Source organism: Rhipicephalus microplus, chromosome X (assembly GCF_043290135.1).
Source record: "Rhipicephalus microplus isolate Deutch F79 chromosome X, USDA_Rmic, whole genome shotgun sequence".
Classification (NCBI taxonomy): domain Eukaryota; kingdom Metazoa; phylum Arthropoda; class Arachnida; order Ixodida; family Ixodidae; genus Rhipicephalus; species Rhipicephalus microplus.
Window position 1 is genome coordinate 155,996,292 of NC_134710.1, and position 20,695 is coordinate 156,016,986.

General features: G+C 46.7%; 2 protein-coding genes across 2 annotated transcripts in view; both read right to left on the bottom strand.

Annotated features, from left to right (window-relative positions):
• LOC142775123 (uncharacterized) overlaps nt 1-20,695 on the bottom strand; it is a 789,190-nt gene that overhangs the window by 417,181 nt on the left and 351,314 nt on the right. The window contains exon 8 of the mRNA XM_075876470.1: nt 10,938-11,168. Within this exon, the coding sequence (XP_075732585.1) occupies nt 10,938-11,168 (231 nt within the window). The remainder of the gene's footprint in view (nt 1-10,937; nt 11,169-20,695) is intronic.
• On the bottom strand, nt 8,031-9,016 carry LOC142777015 (uncharacterized). Its single transcript, XM_075881323.1, has 2 exons — nt 8,617-9,016; nt 8,031-8,297 (listed from the first exon to the last, which is right to left on the bottom strand). The coding sequence occupies exons 1-2, from the start codon at nt 8,760-8,762 to the stop codon at nt 8,141-8,143; spliced, it is 303 nt and encodes a 100-aa protein (XP_075737438.1). The 5' UTR covers nt 8,763-9,016; the 3' UTR covers nt 8,031-8,140.

A 20,695-nucleotide genomic window follows, 5' to 3' on the forward strand; every position in this document is an offset into this window, starting at 1 on the left:
AGATGGAACCCTGCGATGAAAAAATCCGTAAACATAATCTAAGTGCTTACGCCAGCGTTTCTGAATGTGAACTTACCTTCCTGATAGCCAGAACCTGGAAGTTATGGCCACTATACAGTTCAGTTGTAAGCTTGAAAAAGACAAGTGCACTCGTGAAAACGTCAGCTCGAGCACACAACTTTTGTTGACGACTTTTTTTGTCATGGTGACACGCATTTTACGTCATGATCATGACAACTATTGCGTGATGTCGGTAGTGTTAATTCTACTCCAGTCGTTCCACTCTCCGGTCGTTGAAAACGAGCTCATGATTTCCTCGTTTTTGGATTCCACGTTGCTTGGCAGACGAGCGGAAGTTAGAAAAACACACTTTTAACGTATTTTGTGACACCATCACCCATGGCTATGTTACATGATGTATTTTAAAACGATGCTAGTCATTCGCATTGTAGTAACGATGGCTAATATGAGTGGCACAGTTTTTACGTAGTGTTAGAATCTTCGAGGAAGGTAATGTTGATCTTGCTGCTGGAGAGGGTAATTTTGGGGATAATAATGTGAGAAAAAAAAACACGGGCACTTTACACCAACGCCCAACTTTTTTTTGAAACACCTAGTTCCCTTGTTCTTGTAGACGCAGGTGCACCTTTTTTAGCTACGACGTATGTACTTAATGAGCGTTCGCAACAAGTACTATAAAATAAATACAGAAGCGATTGGATTCAGTGCTTAGAGCAGAGGCTGGATTCTACTGCAGTCGTTGTTGCGTTCCTTTAAATTTACTTTATTGCACGCATTACGCCATGAATTAGGCATCCCGAGAGGAACCAGATCTGCATGGTTTTTTTTTCGTGAGCTTCTATGCATGCGCGCGTGTGTCTGTTCAGCGGAATTCCAAATTAAAACTAATGTAGGTTTCAAAGATTCTGATAGAAAATCGGTGAATGGTATTCTGGAGGCGCTGTCTTAGAGTGCCTCGGGCGTGCAGCGGAGGCGAACGAACGCATCAAGTCACGTCACGTGCGAGACATGAGCTCCATTTGGCAGTTTTCTTGGAAAACGAAGTGCGTGGCTCCGAGACAGGTATGCGCACCCGTCTCTGAAGTGATGAAGTGTAGAACGCAAGGCGGCGGGCAGGTGCCACGAAAACGTGTCGAGCGCCCAAATTGTAGCACGGTGCACTATACAATGTTAATCTCATTTCAAGTAGTAAGAAACCTACCTTAACATTTTCGCAGAAGCGGCAAAGGGGCATATGTTTCGCCGATATTTCTTACGTTTGGAATTTCCGGACGTCACTCTCTCTGAACGTCTTGCCGAGCAAATGGTCAAGAGAACAAGGGGACAATACCGAGACGCCCTGATGTCTGTCATCAACGACGCTAAAAGGAAATGTGCTTCATGGAAGGTCAACTGGACTGTTTGCGCTGTAAAAGAGCTTCCTATTACTAGCTTCAGTGCGCTATGCAAAGGAGACACTGTGTGGTACCACATTCCCAAAAATTCCAATTTCAAGCCAATACACTTCTCATAGCTGTTATTCCTGATAGCTATGAAAATTCATTGTATGCTTCGCTCACTTTTCTTTTACATGTTGCCCCCATGCTACTGCAGTTACCGAATATACCCCAACTTGCCAAGTTCTTCCATGTATAAAACATTTGAAGCAACGTACAAACACGCGTTTTAAACACAGAACTGTCGACTACAGCTGAACCCGGAACCGTCGCGATAAATGAGGTTTTCTTTTTCGCTCCTATGAAGTATTTTAGTGTGGCACAGAGAACAGTCATGTGTATGGGCCGCAATCTTCACATAAGCTGCAATGCTGTAGAATCGTGCACCATATATAACTTTTGTCTCGAAAACGAGGTATGGTCCACCTATTCATATAGCCCATTGCATATGCCCATAGCATATAGCCCATAGCATATGCTAGTGGTCCTCAGCAGTCAAACAGCATAAGAGAGAGAAATAGAGCTGGAAATGTTTGGAGCATGAGTTTTAATACAAAGGCACTCGCAAAGTGTCACACCTGTTGTGTTCGATCCAGACTAATCGATGGGTCATTACTTAGGCCTGGAGACGGCAGTGATTTAGCTGAGTATCTACAAGTCGCGCCACTAGCAGCCCGTCTGTGTAGTTCTTTTGTGTGGTCTGATGCGGCGGCACTGAGACATACGTCAAGCTCGTCCACACTTCGAATAAGTTAGTTATTTGATTAGTCATCCTGATATATAGCTATACGAATAGCACAGAGCGAACCCCATGGAGCGCAATTTTATATCGTCTCCTAGGAAACGTGACATGGTTATTCTCATAGACTGGGAGTTTTTTAGTGTCACAACATTTTGGAAAATCTTGAAAGAGAAAGCTTTTTAATGTAACTCTTGCCTATAACAGCTACCCAAGAAACGCCAGGCCTGCGCGGTAGGCGCAGCACAGTCGCAGCGAAAGCGAGAAGAGCGGCTTTTCAGAGCCATTTCAGAACAATCATTCGGTAACTACTGCAAGCACACTTGCTTGGTACCCACTATAGAGCATTAATGAAAAACTTTTCGGTAGTGAGCCAGCATTTGTGTACGCCATTTTTCGTCATTCTTCTGAGAAGCGTGGTATCCGCTGAGCACTTGCAAGGCATTTTGTACCAATTGTCCATGCAGTGGCTTACGACGATTAGGAATTATGGCATAAGTGGGTATACATCACAGTTAATAGGGGAACAAGAACAGGCTTTTGTGATGGTTTGGAGCATTGGACGGCCCACTCGTTACGTTATGCGCATTGTGCGACGACTGGTTGTTCTTTCGCTATTGTAAAACGTTTTATAAATTGTATTAACGCGATTGCGTTCCCGACGTCAAGCCTGCCTGAGGCAAGTTAGACCAAAAGTCACAAGCACCGTTGTAGCTCAGTGGTAGAATACTGGGCTGGCACCCAGCGAACCACGGTTCAAGCCCTGCTGTGCCAATAATGCTAAGTCATGCCTGCCTAAGGCAAGTTTGACGAAGAGTTTCAAGTACCGGCGTAACTCAAAGGTACAATATTGAGCTGGCACCCAGAGGACCTGAGTTCAAGCCCCACTCTGTCATTGGTGCAAGGTTTTTTTCTATTTTCGTGCGATGTGGTTAGACAGCGGCGGTGGCGGCGGACAACAACTTCGCGTGACCCCAAAAGTGATCTGATAACAGCTTTCGCTGTAAAACGAAAACCACCAGGCCTGTGCTGAACGCGCCGCACTGTCACAGAGAAAGTTAGAAGAGCAGCTCTTTAAGAGCCTTTTTTTTAACACTCTTTGGGTATAGCTGCTGCAAGCACAACTGCAGCGTACCCGCTACGCTATGAATCAGGGTGTAGTAGGCAGGCATTCACTACGCGTATGCCATTCTTCGTAATTCTTTTTCATGCTTCGGAGATTTGTGGTACCTTTGGCACAGTTGCAAGCAAGTGCGTGCGATTTTCGTGTTCTGTGGCTGACGACACTGAAGAACTATGCCAGAAGCTTTTGTAATCCCCGCGATTCCTCACAGTGGGTATGCACCACATTTAATAGATCAGCAAGATCAAGATTAAGATAATGAGTTAAAGCATTCAACAACCCACTCGTTGCTTGATTTGCATTATCTGACACCTCGGGGTTTCCTTTAATGTTCTGAAACGCTTAATTACTCAATTACTCACGCTTAATTACATCAAGACTACCTAAGGCTGATTTGCAAGAGAGTTCTAAGCCCTGGCGTGGCTCTGTGGTAGAATACTGGACTGGCACGGACGGCACCCGGGTTTGAATCCTATTGGTTCTTTGGGTATTTTATTTACTGACTTTTTTTTCTTATTTCTTCCGATAGCGGTTACGGACACTGGCGGCGGCGGCAGACAATTACGGAATGCACGTGACCCATGTTGTGATCTCATAACCGCTCTCGCTGTAAAAGCGATCCTCAAATCACAATGTCATCAGCGAACGCGGTCGACGAATAAATGAATACACAAAGAATGGAAGCTCATCGTAGGGTCAACGTGAGTGTCAGCTGTCCTAATATGACATGTTCCAGGAGTTTCAGCGTTATCGATTGTGCAGTCATGTGGTCATACGTAACACGTCATGTGGTGACGTCATCTGACGCCACTATTGGCGCCGCGCACGCATCTGACCCCGGTATTCTAGAACGCCCCTTCCCTCAACGCTCTACCTTCACTTGAGAAAGCCGTTGGGAGCGACATCTCTAGGCAGGGCAAGTCACTGCATATCAGTGATAATGTCCTGCTATTTTTGAGTAGCGCAGCGTCATTTTTAGCCGAGCAGCGGCGCAGTACGCAACTCTGTCAAGTGAAGGGTGAAAGTCGAGTCGAGGAGCGTTTGTGAATACGGGGATGAGCATGCCAAGTTTTTTCACTATATATTAGGCGATAATATTCGGGCAAGTTTCTATACATTTAGGCGTATGTTGAAACGAACAATATTTTTGTAGCAGTGGTTAACTGGTAAAGAACGACTATCGTATATATATTGGCCCAATGTAAGGAAGTCAGTCGGGGGGGGGGGGGGCGTACACCACACAAAAGTTACGACAGCGCTGGCATCCGCCATCATAACTTAATGGCCAAGGCGTCGTGTTGTCCCCGAGGACGCGGCATTCGTTCTCGGCTATGGCGGCCACATTTCAGCGGAAGCTAAACGTAAGAGCCCTTTCGTACTTATATTTAAGGGCGCGCTAAAGAACACCGTGTGGCAAAAATTAGCTCAGAGTCACTCACAACTGCGAGCTTCATAATCATTTCGTGGAACCTAGGCGCCCCTCTGGTGTCAAATGCCGATAATCAAATTTTTATGGTCACTATTATTCCGGAGGCCCCAGTACGCATGCCTCTTAATCATATCGCCGTTCTGGCACGATCCGTCCCAGAAATGTCTATATTACCATTAACACGCCGATTCTCGATAAAATTATGAATGATATTTGGGGTTTAACATCCTAAAACCACCATATGAATATGAGAGACGCCGTACTGGAGGACTCCGGAAATTTTGACTTCTTGGGGTTCTTCAACGTGTACATTCTAAAAGAATATAGAGTAAAAAGGGTGTTTTTGTCCCAGAACAATAATCTTCACCAGGATTGCGTGCGCTTCCTTTCTTGAAAACTCGGCGCTGGCCACTTTCCTATCAAGAATGCAAAGTAACCCTGATAATGGGCATGTCGATCGTGACCGGAAAGTACTGGGCGCGGGGCGATAGTGCAAGGATGGAACACAATATAGATGACGATTATTGTTTTGGGACAAAAGGACACCCTTTTTACTAGCTCTTTTTTTAGAGTGTACGCAAATTTGAGCCCTCCGACCTAGAGCATTTTCGCCTCCATCGAAAACGCAGCCGCAGCAGCCGGAATTCAATCCCGCGACTTGCGCGTCGGCAGCCGAATACCTTACCACCGCGGCGGGGCTCGCAGTAAAATCAGAACCAGGGCACATGTAACTTAAGATAGGCCTTGAACTTGCTAACACAATGTAGCATTACGCGATGCTGCTTGTTGTGTCCGCTATATGTTGCTTGTCAAGGTACTAAAGTTAGCCAGCAAATCTTTTGTGCTGGATACCGATTATGAGTTTTATACCCACCAATACCGCATAACTTCACTCATTATTTATTTGCCTGCTGAAAGTTCCCTTTTACACGCATCGAACAGAAGTAGGTATTTCGTCTAAACCAGGGTTTCCAGATCCTCGAAGAAAAAAAGAGCCACCAATTAACCAAAGTAGCCAGAACGGTAGCAAAGTGGCAGCCGTTATTTTATTTTGGATCCAGAAAATTAGGCCAACATGATTTGAGTTTCTCTGAATTATCACCACATTCAGACGCCTAAGAATACAAAAATATACATCACAGCGAAATTTATATTATAAATTTTGTAAAAATGCGCCCGCATATTTTCACAGGGGGAACGCGAGTAAAGACGTCGCAGAGTGCACGGGGGTGTCGCGTAAATGTTGCGCAATTGGGTCTGGGAATGATTAATAGCTATTTTGGTCTTTATTGTTATTCATTGAAAGAATGAGCGGTGTTGCATTCAACGGCAAGCGAAAGCCAAGTAAAGATGCCCTTGACTAGACTGCCAAACCGAGATTCTGTGCCTACATACACGGGGTGGCCAGAGAATGGTTGTGCAGTGCAATCAGTCGTTTTTTTTTTTTACTAGCAGACGCTGCCTCCATTGACTTTACGAGGCGAAAAAGGGGGAGGGGAGCGACGGCTTTGTGGGTGTCTTTCTGGGCCGGCAAGAGACGCGACCAGGCGGCAAGAGAAGTGAGCATGCGCAGTGGGGGTGTGGACGGCGCCGCCACTGAGGCTGAAGCAGCACATCATGTGACTAAAAAATGCTCCACATTAAAAATATATATCAGGTGACCTGATGGATCCCGGTAGGTTTATATTTAGATCCACATTTCAATTGCTGCCACTTCGGCAATCACATCCTAAACTTAATGAAGGTGCCGCACAAGACCTGCTGGACTTTTCGCATGCAAATTTTTTTTTATTGCCCCTGTGCCAACAAATCGCGCAAACAGCAGCTTAGACGCACTCACGTAAGAAGTGCATGCAGTACTTCGTGCGTGCACGCAGTGATAAAAAGCGGGCCTGTCATTTCCAAATAAATAAAACAAAACAAGCGACATAAGAAACGTCATGCCTGACAAGTGTAGCAGACTGAGCAGTCAGAATATTTAACCTGAATGAAAAAAAAATGCCTGCAAAAATAGTGAGATGTGTGCGCTTTGCGCAAGGCTTGCCGCCCGCATCCACATTTCGCCAACGTTCACCTAGGGTGGCGCCAAGGAGGTTTAAAAAAAACTTCTGGAGTGGAGGTCCCCTATTCACGCCTACGCAAGCGGGTGAAGCCGGGGAAACCGGTTGGCGGCCATCTTGCTCCAGGCAAAAGAGAGCGCAGACAACGTATCCAGCGCGCTTCCGTGGCGGCTTTTTCGAATGAAATGGGGCACTTAGTGTAATTAATTTCACTCGCATTTTTTTCTTCATGTTAGATAAACAAGATCTGTACAAAGCCGTCAGTTACGATATTACACGTGAGCCGTACGCGATTACGTATTAGCGAATATGCATTACAACGGTTAGCTCTTGTCAGCCTGTTCTTGTCAGCCTGTTCTTGTCAGCCTGTTCCCTAAGTGTAGTCCCTCATCCCGTTGCAACTTCTCGAGTTCTTCAATAAAGGGCCACCTGACTTCTGATCCATTCAGGTCAACAAGGTGGTCTACAGACCCTAGGCAGTTTCGGATAAGCTTTAGCATTTGACATGCATCTAGAATTACAGACACCTTGTTTGGAGAATCTGTTTGTTCTGTTGAACCGTTAAAGCTTGTGTCAAATTTAGGGGAGCTGTACTTGAGATCAGCCCCTAGGCACCGAGCCATAGTGAAGTTCGAGGTGGCACCATCAAATGTTAATGATGCTACTTCAACATCTATTGACGAGAGTCTCGACAGACATTCTTGTGTTAGTGCAGCTCTTTCAGATCCAGAAAGAGACTCGATGATGAAATACCCCAGAGGTATTTTTAGTCGCATATTCATGCAGACAAGCATAAAAACGCAGACATTTGTCGCTTCGGGCAGGCTATCATCGGAGATACCTGTTCCAAGATCGATGTAGCCTACCACTTTCTTCCCAACAAGCTGAACATGTTTTTTGATGGCCATGTCATCCATCATGAGTGCTGCGATCAGGGGCTTGTCCTGGCTTTTGGCTAAATTTTTAATAAAATCAAAAGCCTCAGAGGTAAAACCCCGATCGCCATTTACAGATTTGTATACCACTCACGCAACGTACGTTGCGAAGGCAAAGCGTTGTTAAATTTCGACCGCACATACTCATACGCTGCCGCAGAGTAGTATTGCAGAGTGAGTGCGAATGCACGTAGCTCTGGGGGGTACATCTTGTTTGTTTTTTCATGGGCTCGGACAAGAAGCTGTTGAATTTCAGGCGAGATTGTTGCTTCAAAGACCTCAAGGCCTTTTTCTGACAAAAGTTTCCTCTCTTTTAGCTCCTTGATCAAATTTTCTGACGCATCACACCGCTTGCTGAGCCTTCTTTTCGATTGCTGCAGTGTCTTAACTTTCTTCTTTAGTTGGAGAACCTCTTGTGCAGACTCCTCTGCCTTGGAACGGTACCAATCCTTCGCCGGCGAAGAAGGCTCAGATGGCATTTCAACCGCTGCCTCAGCACTGACGACAGGTGACAGCGCAGTCCGACACTTAGGGGCCTCTCGCTTTCTTTTCGCCTGCAAGAAAAAAAAATCAGTTATGCTCCAAAGTTCAGAAGCCGGGTATAATGGTCCCACCCACTGCTTAGACTGACTAGAAACGGGATTACTGCCTCGGGGATCTTTTTATAGTTTTGGTGCGGAAGTTTAGCGTGCCCGTATTTATGCACGCACAGTGAAAAAAAAAAGTTGGACAAGTAAGTGTACGTGACGTGCGCTTTGTCAGGGAGTGGTGTGATTTTGAACAGCACGTAGGAAACGAGAAACTGTGCCTACACATTCGGAAATCTATAGCCTATTTACCGTAACGAAAATGTACTTTCGTGATGGTACTCACTGGTTTCTGGAGATGCGCAGGGAACGCAGGAAAAATGGTAGGAATGCTCCCTGGTCGCAGTCTGGTCGTTTGGCCCGTCCTGTCAAAGCAGTTGGCTTCAAAGTGCTCCGAGCAGAGAACGTCCGCATTCTTAGGCTCCCAGACATCCCTTCGAACAGCACGCTGCCATGCGTCACGCAGCGTCTTGTCTTTCGGAAACCTGCGGTACCACACGCACAAAATAGGTTATTCAACTTCTACTCGCCAGCTGAAAAATGCTAGTGAAAGTAAGTTTTCAGCTGAAAGCGCGCTTCTCGAATGAGGTAGCGCGCCGAAGGAGACAAGCGATTGAAAGCGCTTTTTCCCGCGTACTTACACGTGAAAAGTGATTCCTGGCTTCTGCTTCGCACGATTAGTGCAGCCGAAGGCGACACACGAGCTCACCATAACGTCCAGAATCGTGTCAACTTCCTTTAGAACTGCACAAAATCCGCACAGAACAAAAAAACGAGGGACAAACGCGACAACTGTTGTTCAGTGGCGCGAACGGCGGGGGCCCAAACGACCGACGGCACGTTTTTTGCCTGGAGCAACATGGCGGCCGTCGGCGTCACCAGAGGGCAGGCGCTTTCACTCCAGAAGTTTTTTTTTTTTAAACCTCCTTGGGTGGCGCCATCTATACAGCTAAGAGCGCATGAGGCGTATAGCGGCTAGAGAGCCTGAACGAGTCCTCAGGCAGCCGTGTTACAGTGCTTCCGAAAGTGTATTACTTCCATTAATAATGTGAGAACCATGGCAAGTAAAATAATGCAATTACGGCCGGAGAGCCGCAGCCGGCAGTGTGAATGAACACTTGATACTTTTTTCTATAAATGCGTTCGGGTGTAGCGTATATCATCTGTTCATACCAGCGCCAGAACAATAGACAAAAGGTAGCCAAGTAGCCAACGGAATTTTTCTGTCGCCGCGGCCTTTTAAAATAGCCAATCTGGCGAAAAGTAGCAACATTTGGCAAACCTGTACAATTTTTTTTTATCTGCGTACAATTTTTTTCCTATTTGAAATTGAAAGCATGCGGGAAATGAAGGACACGTTCGCATGTAATGGCATGGGGACAAGCACAAACACGCATTGTTTATTCATGCATGGGTGAAACTATTGAATAAATAGAAAAAAAGTAACACCAATACGAATTTGCGCTTGTCCCCATACACTTCTTTATGAACGTGTCCTTTTTTTTTTTTTCGCGCAGCCTTTTCATTTGAAGTCAGTTTAACACTAGGCTAAAGACGCGTTCGAAATGTGTACCGTTATAATTTAAACAGCCTCAGCCATGGAACATGTACCTTTGAATCGTCTTATATTAATACATTCTATGTCAAACACTATACTTTAGTTTCGTGTTTCCCTGCTTGTTCAATGACTGAAAGTGTTTGAATACATATTTAATTTTACCGTTGCCCCACCGCGGTGGTCTAGTGGCTAAGGATGTCCGCTGCTCACCCGCAGGTCGCGAGATCGAATCCAGGCTGCGGCGGCTGCGTTTCCAATGAAGGCGGAAATGTTGCAGACCCGTGTGCTCAGATTTGGGTGCACAATAAGGAACCCCAGGTCGTCGATATTTTCGGAGCTCTCCACTACGGCGTCTCTCATAATCATATGATGCTTTTGGGACGTCAAACTCCACATATCAATTTCTTTTAGTGTATGTCAAGTGCAGCACTATGGCCGCTCGTTTCTATTATTTATAAGCGCCCTGCGATAAAACTCTACACAGCTTAGAGTGGCGTCACAACACATAAGGTACGCGGAAAATTGGAGGGACGCGATGCATTATCATTGTGACACCTAAGGTCACTTCGAAAGCCCAAAGTTTTTTGAGCATTCATGCTCCAGACGATTCTGAAATGATAAACGTTCAAATAAAAACTGTCTTTAAGCTTGAGCTTCGCGAAACTCGGGGTGTAACGATTACAGGAGCGATGAAGCATGATTCTCCGCCCCGTAAAATGTCAGCTAATTGTATTCGCTTCCCTATGGTGGCCGGCGTCATCCCAGCCTGACTTGCGATTCAGTGGCACTTACTTGATAAATGAGAGCGTCGTAGCGACATCTCGCTGCTGCGAGGTGCGTTGGTCAACGTTTGAAGCAAACACTGACTGCATTAGGTTAAAGCATTAAGCCGTTATCGGTAATCGAAACAGAGCGCAAAATAAAAAAAAATCCTTTCCAGTCCTTTTTTTCCTCTGTGAATAATGCCTGGGCACGAAAAGCGGCACTAAGAAAAGAGGGCGCCACGGGCAGACAACGAGGCGCTTCGACATGCGCAAGTGTCTACTCACGTGGGGATACATCAGGAGCACGAGGAGGAGGAAGGCCAGACCAAGCACCACCAGCGCGGCTAGCAGTCTTAGTAGCAGCGAATGCCGTAACCGGCCCGAGTAGTGACGCCGCAGGTCCGACAGGTCCACGCTTCCGGGCCCCATGTCCGAGTCGGCACCGTTGGCGCCGCCCCCGTCGGGTTCTGCGCCGGCGCACGCCACCAGCGCGCCTCTCAGCAGAGCTGGCTGACCCTGCAGAAAGAAGGCCGGAAATTGCTTCAGTTAGCGAGAAACACTTCACTATCGCTGGAGCATAAATATGCGTTATGTGTCGCTGATGTTTCAGCCGGGTACACCATTTTTTGCTGTCTTCGCAAAACTGATTACACATTAGTTCCCTGGTGATATTATTGATTTCAACTCAAGTACGGGCGCCATACACTATACATTGCCACATACGGCAACACAAGGGCTGCTGCGACACCAAAAAACATGACTACATCTTTAGGGGTGAAGAAAAATAAATAAAAATTAAACACTTTGGCAGCACTTTGGCGAACAACAAAATTCGTAATTACTGGACAAAGTCCTAACCTTCCTTTTGACATCAGGGTAATGTACTACGCTGCATCAACAACCTGCCACCCCCACGCATAATCATTTGAGTGTAAAACAACTCATTTTTTAACTAAGCGGGCATGATGATCTTAGTGCTATGTGTATATAGGATCTTGTCATAAAAAGAAAAAATTAGCCTCACTGGGTGTGGTGCGCTAAAGCTATTTCTGTGGTCCTGCTTCCGGTAGCCGGCGTTCGTCCCGTCGTCAGGAAGATTATTCTTCGAATAGCACAAAACATTACGCGTGATAAACAGTCAGACACAAAGCCCATCATATAGTTTATGGTCCCACAAGTTTAGCGCCCTTAATTCTTCTCTAAAACAAAGGTACCGATGAAGGAATCACACTTGCCTAGACCGGAAGCGCACGGCTCTGGACGCTGTTGTCCGCAGATGCTATCTCGTGCTAGCTATAGCTTCAGTTGATGCTTGAATGATATAGCATGCCGTATGACCAGTAAGTATCATTAGGGTGCCGGTTTCGCACATTACTGCCGAAAGCAGCAGCTGAAGTGGCCGGTTGAGTACTATAGATAAGCATGATTCCGTCTGTACATGCTTTGTCAGAAGTACTGCCGAAATTATTTAAGAATACAATTTTTACTATAATTTAGTTCAACCCACTAAAACAACAACACTTTCATATTCTTCAACAATAGCCAGAGAGTCATATTGCCTTTCATAGCTTTATTATGTACAGATGTGGAGGGCATTTTTACGTACCAATACAAATACAGTCAAAATATTGGAATGAGTGTTCACCGGGAAAAAAAACGTGGTAAATATAAGAAATCGGAAAGTGTGCGACAGCAGTTATTTGGTGTACTTGCGTTAAATATGAACGTCCACCACGATAGATAGCTATCTTGTCAAGCAACTCGTGGCACCCTTGACTAGCTTTTGCTTGCAAAATAACAACGCAGGAAAAGAGCGCTATCTTCAACCGTAGACAGAAGACGCACTAAATATGACTCGCGCAAAAAAAGAAAAAAACCAGTTTCGCCACAAGAGCCAAGCAATGAATGCGATAGCAAAAAATAGGAATATTATGCGGAGTCAGGATATAGCCGCTCACCCCTTTAAAAGATCCCGCACCTCTTTTTCAGCGTGGCCACAAAACGCTGTCGATGGGTAGTAGAAGCAAACGAAAATGCGTGAGTGAAATATTGATCATCACCATTATTATCATAATCATCATCATCATCAGCCTGACTACGCCCACTTCTTGGCAAAGGCCTTTCCCATGATCCACCAGTCACCCCGGTCTTGTGCTTTCCGTTGCCCCTTTATACCCGCAAGCTTTTAAATCTCATCGGCTCACTTAATTCTCTGTCCCCAATTCGTGCGCTTTTCCTTCTATTGGAATCCAGTCAGTTACCATTAACGACCACCGGTTATCCTGCCTACGTGCTACGTGTCCATTTCTTTTTCTCAATTTCCGCTATGATGTCCTTAACAAAGGTTTGTTCCCTGACCCACCCTGCTCTCTTTTTGTCTCTTAAGGCTACACCTATAATTTTACTTTCCATCGCTCGCTGCGTCGTCCTCAATTTAAGCTGAACCCTCTTCGTAAGCCTCCAGGTTTCTGCTCCGTAGGTAAGTACTGGCAAGATGCAACTGTTATATACCTTCCTCTTGAGGGATAGTGGCAATCTACCAGTCATGATTCGAGAGTGCGTAATCGAAAAAATATATGGAGGTAACATGCCAACAATTCTGCACGCACTCTTGCTTTCGCAACATCACGTTCATTCTCGCTCACCGTGAGTAACGAATAATTAGCACAGATAATCAGCGTAAGAAAATTGGGCCTAGGCGTTTTAATCAGCTGCCCTAGGGAAGCTGTCGTGTTTTGGTTTTTTGTTCGTTTGTTTGCTTTTGCACTCAGTGTTTATCGCGCTATAACTCGCGTTTGTATAGTCGTAGTAACACCAATAAATACACGATCCAAAAACAAGGAAGAAATCGCAGTTGCAAGCGTGTGTAAAAAAGTTTTAGATCTTACTCACAAGTTGGATCATCCGTGTATACTTATTCTTAAAGTTATTTCAATCTCTTGGTCCGGCTCCATGGAAATTACCTATCCTTAGAAGACATATTCCTTAACAGCTTCTAGCGCCTCTCCACGTACCACAAAGCGCTGTTTTCTGCCGAGATTGTTGCACATTACTTTAGTTTTGTCTATAATAATTTTTAGACCTATTTTTCTGCTTTACGTGTCCAGTTCAGTAATCATGAATTGTAATTCGTTCCCCGAGTTACTCATCAAAGCAATGTCATAAGCGAATTGCAGGTTACTAAGATACTCTTTATCAACTCTTATCCCTAACTCTTCCCAGACTGGGGTCCTAAATACCTCCTGTAAACACGCGGTCAATAGCATTGAAGAGGTCGTGTCTCCCTGTCTTACACCCTTCATAATTGGGATTCTTTCCCTGTCTTTATGGAAAACTATGGTGGCTGAGGATCCTATGTAGATTGCTTCCAGTATGTTCATGTAGGGTTCTGCGATGGCCTGATTCCGTAGTGCCTGCATTAATGCTGATGTCTCGACTGAGTCAAACGCGTTCTCGTAAACTCTAAAAGCTATGTATAGCGGTCGGTTACATTCAGCGCATTTCTATATTAGCTGAATGATAGTATGAATATGGTCCATTGTGGATTAGCCGGTACGAACTCCTGCATGGTCTTTTGGCTCATTAAACTCTAATATCGTCTTAATTGTATTAGCTATTATTTTTAAATAATTTGCAAAGAACGGAGAGTAAGCTGATCGGCATGTAATTTTTCAAGTCCTCGACGTCTCCTTTCTTATAGATTAGGATTACAGCGCAGTACGCGGCCTAAAATTTATATACCAGAAATCCTAAGTCAGCAAGAAATCGCTGCCTATTTTCTCGACAATTGATGCCATCAACCCAAATGACGGCGCCATAAACTCAAAGCCCACGGCCATTGGCTCATTTGAGTATCGTGAGCTGCTTAGTTAATGCAGCCGCCCCGTGCCCATGCGCGCACCCGTCACACTGAAAGTTGCACGTTAGAAAAAAAAGTGCTTAAGGTCATGATTCAAGCTGAAGATAAGACCCCAGTGGTTTTCTCCTTGTTCATCTTCCATCTGCGTAGCTTTCAGCGCTCTCACGGGTATACGAAAAAAGGGAGAGAGGGCTTAAGAGCCGCAGATCCCTGAAACTCTGCTCGCACACGATGAATTCAAAATGTTCTTGCGGCAGTTCATTCGTGAGGCAATAAGTTCATTTAATGAACCCATTAGATCACAAGTTGGAAAACTGTTGACGGCCCCATTTGAGGAAGCGTGGCAGCTGCAGCGAGTGGAGTCACGTTCTTACTGTCTGTGACTTTCACGCAAACTTCACGATTGGAGAGAACGTAGGAATGTTTTAAGTTGTAACGCATCCTCTTATGTCACGCCCCGATGCCGGCGCCTGCGGCATCACAAATAAATAAAATAAAAACTTGTGCTTGACCGCCACCACCGGTTGCGTGGTGCAGCGAAGACAGGGGACAACCCGAACCGCGCGCCTTCTCTCCTTTTTCTTCTCTTTCTCTTTTGCATCGTCCCGAGCATCTGCTCGCGTTTTTCGGAAACAATAAACCAGTTTCTAACTAGACGTGTAGCTCGAGGTTCGTCCTGCACGCGCGCTCTACAATTTGGTGAGCCTGTTGCATACACGCCCTTAACTCATGTTGGAGCTATGTCACTCGTTGAGCCGGACGCACAACTGACGCTTGGAACCACTATGCCACAAGATCAGGCAGATCCCCTTAACATCGGCCAGGTTTCCCACACTGCAGGCGCCCCCGGTGACGCAGTCTCAGCGGTGTTCCTACACCTGCCACATCACTGGTAGCGCCACATTGCGATCTGGTTCCTGCAGGTGGAAGCACAATTCATCACCTGCTGAATAACATCGCATATTCGAAAATTCCACCAGGTCGTCAGTGCCCTGCCGCCTGCTGCAGCAGAACAGGTCGCCGACACACTGGTTGCCTTCAGGACAGCGCTGCTCGGCTGAACAGCTTCATCAGAACGGGCACGAATTCAACAGTTGCGCACAACTGTGGAGCTCGGTGGCCGGAGACCCACGCAGCTCCTTCGACAGATGATGCAGCTCCTCGGTTCGTGGGCCCACCCAATGGACGATGCGGTACTCCGCGAGCTGTTTCTCCAACGCTTGCCATCCAACGTGCAAATGGCGCTGGCTACTGCTTCCACTATAGATTTACCGTCACTCGCCGCACTCGCCCACAAAGTCAAGGAGGTGGCGACGCAGCACTTGCAAGCCTCAGTCGTCATGTGCACCTCCTGATTTGCATGTGCTGCCTCCGCTCCTTCCCACATCGACCACCTCTGCAACAGACCGAAGGGATAATGGTGGCAGCCACGCGAAAATACTACTCTCCACGCCATTCGCGACAACCTGGCCGATCGTGAATTTCTCAAAGGACCGGAGACCGTGATCGGAGTAAGTCGGCAGGCCCAAGCTTATGCTACTACTATCGTCGTTTTGGTGTGGAAGCCGGCCACTCTTGTTGCTATGCGCTTGGACGGGAAACCCAACGGCCGACCACTAGCGGCGACAAGCGGTCAGGACCTTGAAGAATGTCGCCTCTTCCACGTTACCGACCATACCACAGGACAAAAATTTGTCATTGACACTGGAGCCCAGGTCAGCGTCATTCCTGCCGGAAGGTCAGAAAGTACTTTGCCTGCCATTTTATACGTTCAAGCTGTGAATGGCACTCGCATTCCAGTGTACGCAAAACGTTCCCTCACACTTAACCTGGGACTTCGCAGAGTGTTTCGCGGGGTGTTTTTAGTCGCCGACGCCGGGTCCGCGATAATAGAGCATGATTTTCTTGCCAAGCATGGACTCCCCGTTGACCTCAGACAAAAATGTCTCCTGCACTCGGCAACGAGCCTGTCTGTTTAAGGCATCGCTGCTGGCGTAACTACTGATGTGGCACCTTGCGCGCCATAGTTGCCTCAGAACCGTTCGCCGCCTTTATAAATAAATTCTTATCTCTGAGATCGCCGCCAGTTTGCACTCAACCTGTTGTTCACGCTATTCAGCACCATGTAATAACATATGAGCCACCTGTTTTCTGCTGTCCATGGCGCCTTGCCCCCGAAAAACTCAAAGTGGCCCGTGCTGAGTTCGAGCACATGTTGGAACTTGGGATAAAGAAACCGTCAACCAGCAGCTGGGCATCACCCCTGCACCTGGTCTCTAAAAGGCAGGTGGCAGGAGGCCATGCGGGAACTACCGTTTCCTGAACACCAAAGCTATACGTGACTGGTAACCACTGCTCAACATCCAAGACTTCACCTATGCTCTGCATGGTGCCACAATATTTTCCAAAATTGATCTTGTTCAGGCATTCCACCAAATTCCCGTGGCCGAGGAAGACATCCCTAAAACAGCAATAACAACACCATTCAGACTTTTCTAATTTCTGCGCATGCCATTCGGACGGCGAAATGCTGCACAAACTTGAAAGCGCTTCATTAACACAGTGACACGCGCACTGCCATTCGTTTTTGCCTACGCAGATGATCTGCTTGTAGCAAGCTCGCTGTTCGAAGAGCATGTGCAACACCTCCGGCTTCTCTTCAAGAGACTGGCAACCAACGGAATCGTCATCAACAGCGGGAAAAGTACATTCGGAGTGTGCTTTCTCGCATTATTCGGTCTTTGTGTAGACACCAACGGCATCCGCCCACTTCCCGACAACGTAAAAGTGGTCGTAGAGATTCCCAAACCGACATTCTTGGTTTGGTGAGTTGTTACCGGTGCTTCGTAAGAAACTGTGCCGCGCTACTGGAACCACTCAATCGTTTGGTTTGCGGCAAACAGCAGTCCGCTACATTAGCATGGAACAGCGTCGCCTAGAACGCTTTTCTTTCCATCAAGCGTGCTTTGTCCGAAGCCACCATACTCGTTCACCCAAATCCAGACTGCTCATTGGCGCTCATGGCCGACGCATCAAATTCTGCGGTGGGAGTAGTTCTTCAAGAAGAAGCTGATATAAATTGGCAACCCTTAGCCTTCTCCTCAAAACGTATGAGCCCCACCTGAACCCGCTACAGTGTATACAGCCGCGAGCTCCTCGCCATGTACCTGTCTGTGCGCCATTTCCACCACCTGCTCGAAGGGCGATCGTTCACCCTCTACACCGATCACAAGCCCCTGACCGACGTCATCGGTCGTTCCGAGTCGATATACATGCCAAGCGAGGTACGCCAGTTTTTCTTCATATCGCAGTTCACGGAGGACGGAGGACATCAGTGGCTGTGAAAACGCCCCGCCGGACGCTCTCAGCCACGTGAACGCCGTCAAGCAGTCATTCGAACAGCTCAACGGCCTCGTTTACATTCAACCTTCGAGAGCTCGCAACAGTGCAAATAAACTCTCCGGACTTGACCAATCTGCGCAAAGAGACTACCTCCCTGCAGCTAGAGCCAGGAATGATTGAAACTGAACCCATTGTTTGTGATACATCGACCTCAGGAGGCACACCATGGCCATTTATAGCTGTTGCCTTTCGCAAGCAAGCCTTCAACTCACTGCACAATCTCGCCCACCCTAGAATTCGAGCTACGCAAAAGCTCGTTGCGGCTTGATTCGTCTGGCCTCGCATGAACGCGGACGTTCGAGGCTGGGTACGCGCGTGTGCAACTTGCCAGCGTGCTAAAGTTCACCGTTACCCTGTACCGCCACCCCATCGTTTCCTACAACCTGATGAACGGTTCGCTGTCGTGCACATTGACATTGTAGGGCCACTTCCACCTACCCAAGGCTACCGGTATTTGTTGACATGCCTTCACCGCTTTACCCGGTGGTCCCAGGCAACACCACTTTCTGACATTACAGCAGCCACCGTCGCAGAAGCATTAGTCTCCAACTGGGTTGCACGGTTCGGCTGCCCGACAACAATACTCACTGACCGCGGCCATCAGTTTGAGTCATCGCTCTTCGCAGAACTTCTGAAGCTGCTCAGAATGGCCCGTTCGAGAACAGCTGCTTACCACCCCCAAACGAACGGCCTCGTCCAACGCTTTCAAGTTTCAAAAGCCCTTCTCTATAAGCGGTCTCTAATAATCTAATCGTAATTTTGCAACGTAAAACCCCAGATAATATAGGGCCTGGACCATATCTCGGCGTTGTTACCTCATCTCTTCTACCCGGAGATGTTCCCTTAATTGTATATTTTTCTATAACCGTACCTGACTTTCGTAGAAAACGTTTCTACGGCGCTGAAGTTTGCGATGTATATGGTGTAGCCTTCGTCAAGTGTTTTGCATGAAGTTATGCTACTATGCCAATCGTTGGTCACTACTGTGTAAACCTTAATTAACTTACTTGTTGGATTGGTCCTCTGTTACAACTGCCCGTCGTGTTGTCTTTTTTGATATCATTTTTATTGTGTTTTTGTCAACAAGCGCAGTGTATTTCTTTACCCCACCATGTAACGGCCTTTGGCTAACAGTATCAAAAAATAAATAAATAAATAAATAAATAATTAAAAAAATAAATAAAGGGGAACCTAAAAGCAGCAATGAGGGTGCACAGATCCCGAAACAAACGGAACAGCAGAGCTTTTTTATGGCACCACACTTCGCCTACCAGCCGATTTTTTCGACGCCACAACACCCCCCAGCGCTCCTACAGCCAGCGAATATGTGAGCCTGCTTCGCGGAGCTTTCCAGAATATTTGATAGCAACCGACGCGTCCCAACCAAGCCCGGGCCGCGTACATCATGCGTTCACATGTCCAGTACACAACCACCTGGGTCTTCAGCGGCAGCCTCAACGCTGTACGCGACACCTCCTCGGGATGTTCCGATTCTCCAATCACACTGGTTACGCTTATCTGCTCACTCATTTATAACTGAGAACTCTCGTTGTATAAACTGGACCCAGTGGCTTTTACGTCCAGCTTTCACGCCAAGACATGGAAGACGGTGCGCGGATAACATGTCAGGGCCTTAATCTAAGTACTCTTTCCACTCTAGAGTTTCATCTGCTGTAATTTCTATACATTTCTTTCTCTCCGTATATATGCTCGAGACACCTACCTTTGAAATAAAATGGTAATCCATTAAACGGGGCATTCAAAACAAGGAAACAAATATTTTAGCCTTTTCAATACCTCCGTAATCTGAGTAAAAGTGGAGCTGGCAGGAAGGAGCCACCACCTGCAGCGACGCAGATTCAGTTGCTTCTTCGTGGTTCTTCATCATCACCTCCTTCTTTCACCTTTTTCTTCCTCTTTATTTCTTTATATAACGCACTCTCTCTTCTCCCTCCTCTTAACCATGATTTCTCTTTCAAACTTTGCTATAATAATATGTGGGTGGCTGTTCTAATGAGTGTATGCTACGCTAAGAGCTGTTGGGCGAGTTCCCGCTTTCCATGGCGCATACTCGCCGAGTTTTCTGCAGACATAAAAACAGTATAGACCTGTTTATTTCATGCCTGAACGGCATCCCCTCCAAGCTGAAACAGCGAAGCTTAAACAGGCTTCCAGGGAAGGCTTGAAGGTGTTCTACTCTCCAAGCCCAAACAGCGGTGCTGTTAAGGCTTGGAGAGCAGAACGCCTGCAAGATTAGAACACAAGAGGGGCTGAGTTTACATCACCCTCTCATTCTTTAGCCAGGCTTCTCTTTTCGATTGACACCTCAACCCTGTCGCGAGAAAAGTAACTTTTCGCCATTTTAAACAGTGACCTTTCGCACTTGCCATAGGCATCCTATTGGGCGTGAGGCCCACCACTGGAGGTGCGAGTGCTCCAATAGCTGTGACGTGCAGGATTCAACCACGTGATTTACCTGGATCTGGAAAAAGAAAGCTGCCGGATAATTGCGTTATTTTTAACCACTATACTTCGTGGTGCTTTCATTGCTCAACAGCGTTTTAGTGTTCTGGCTTGAGGTGCGTGGACTTCTTCAGACAACGCAATGCCAACAGTCGCAGTAAAAGTTACTGGTGGCGTGCCACAGTGCGCTACGTACGTGAGGGCACTGTAACAGCCGCTGGCTGTGCCACTGTCACCTCTCATTCTCTGTGGTTGTGGTTTTTATTTCGAGCCTAAGTGGTTCAAATGAGCACAGACCATAACTGCTCACATAAAAGCA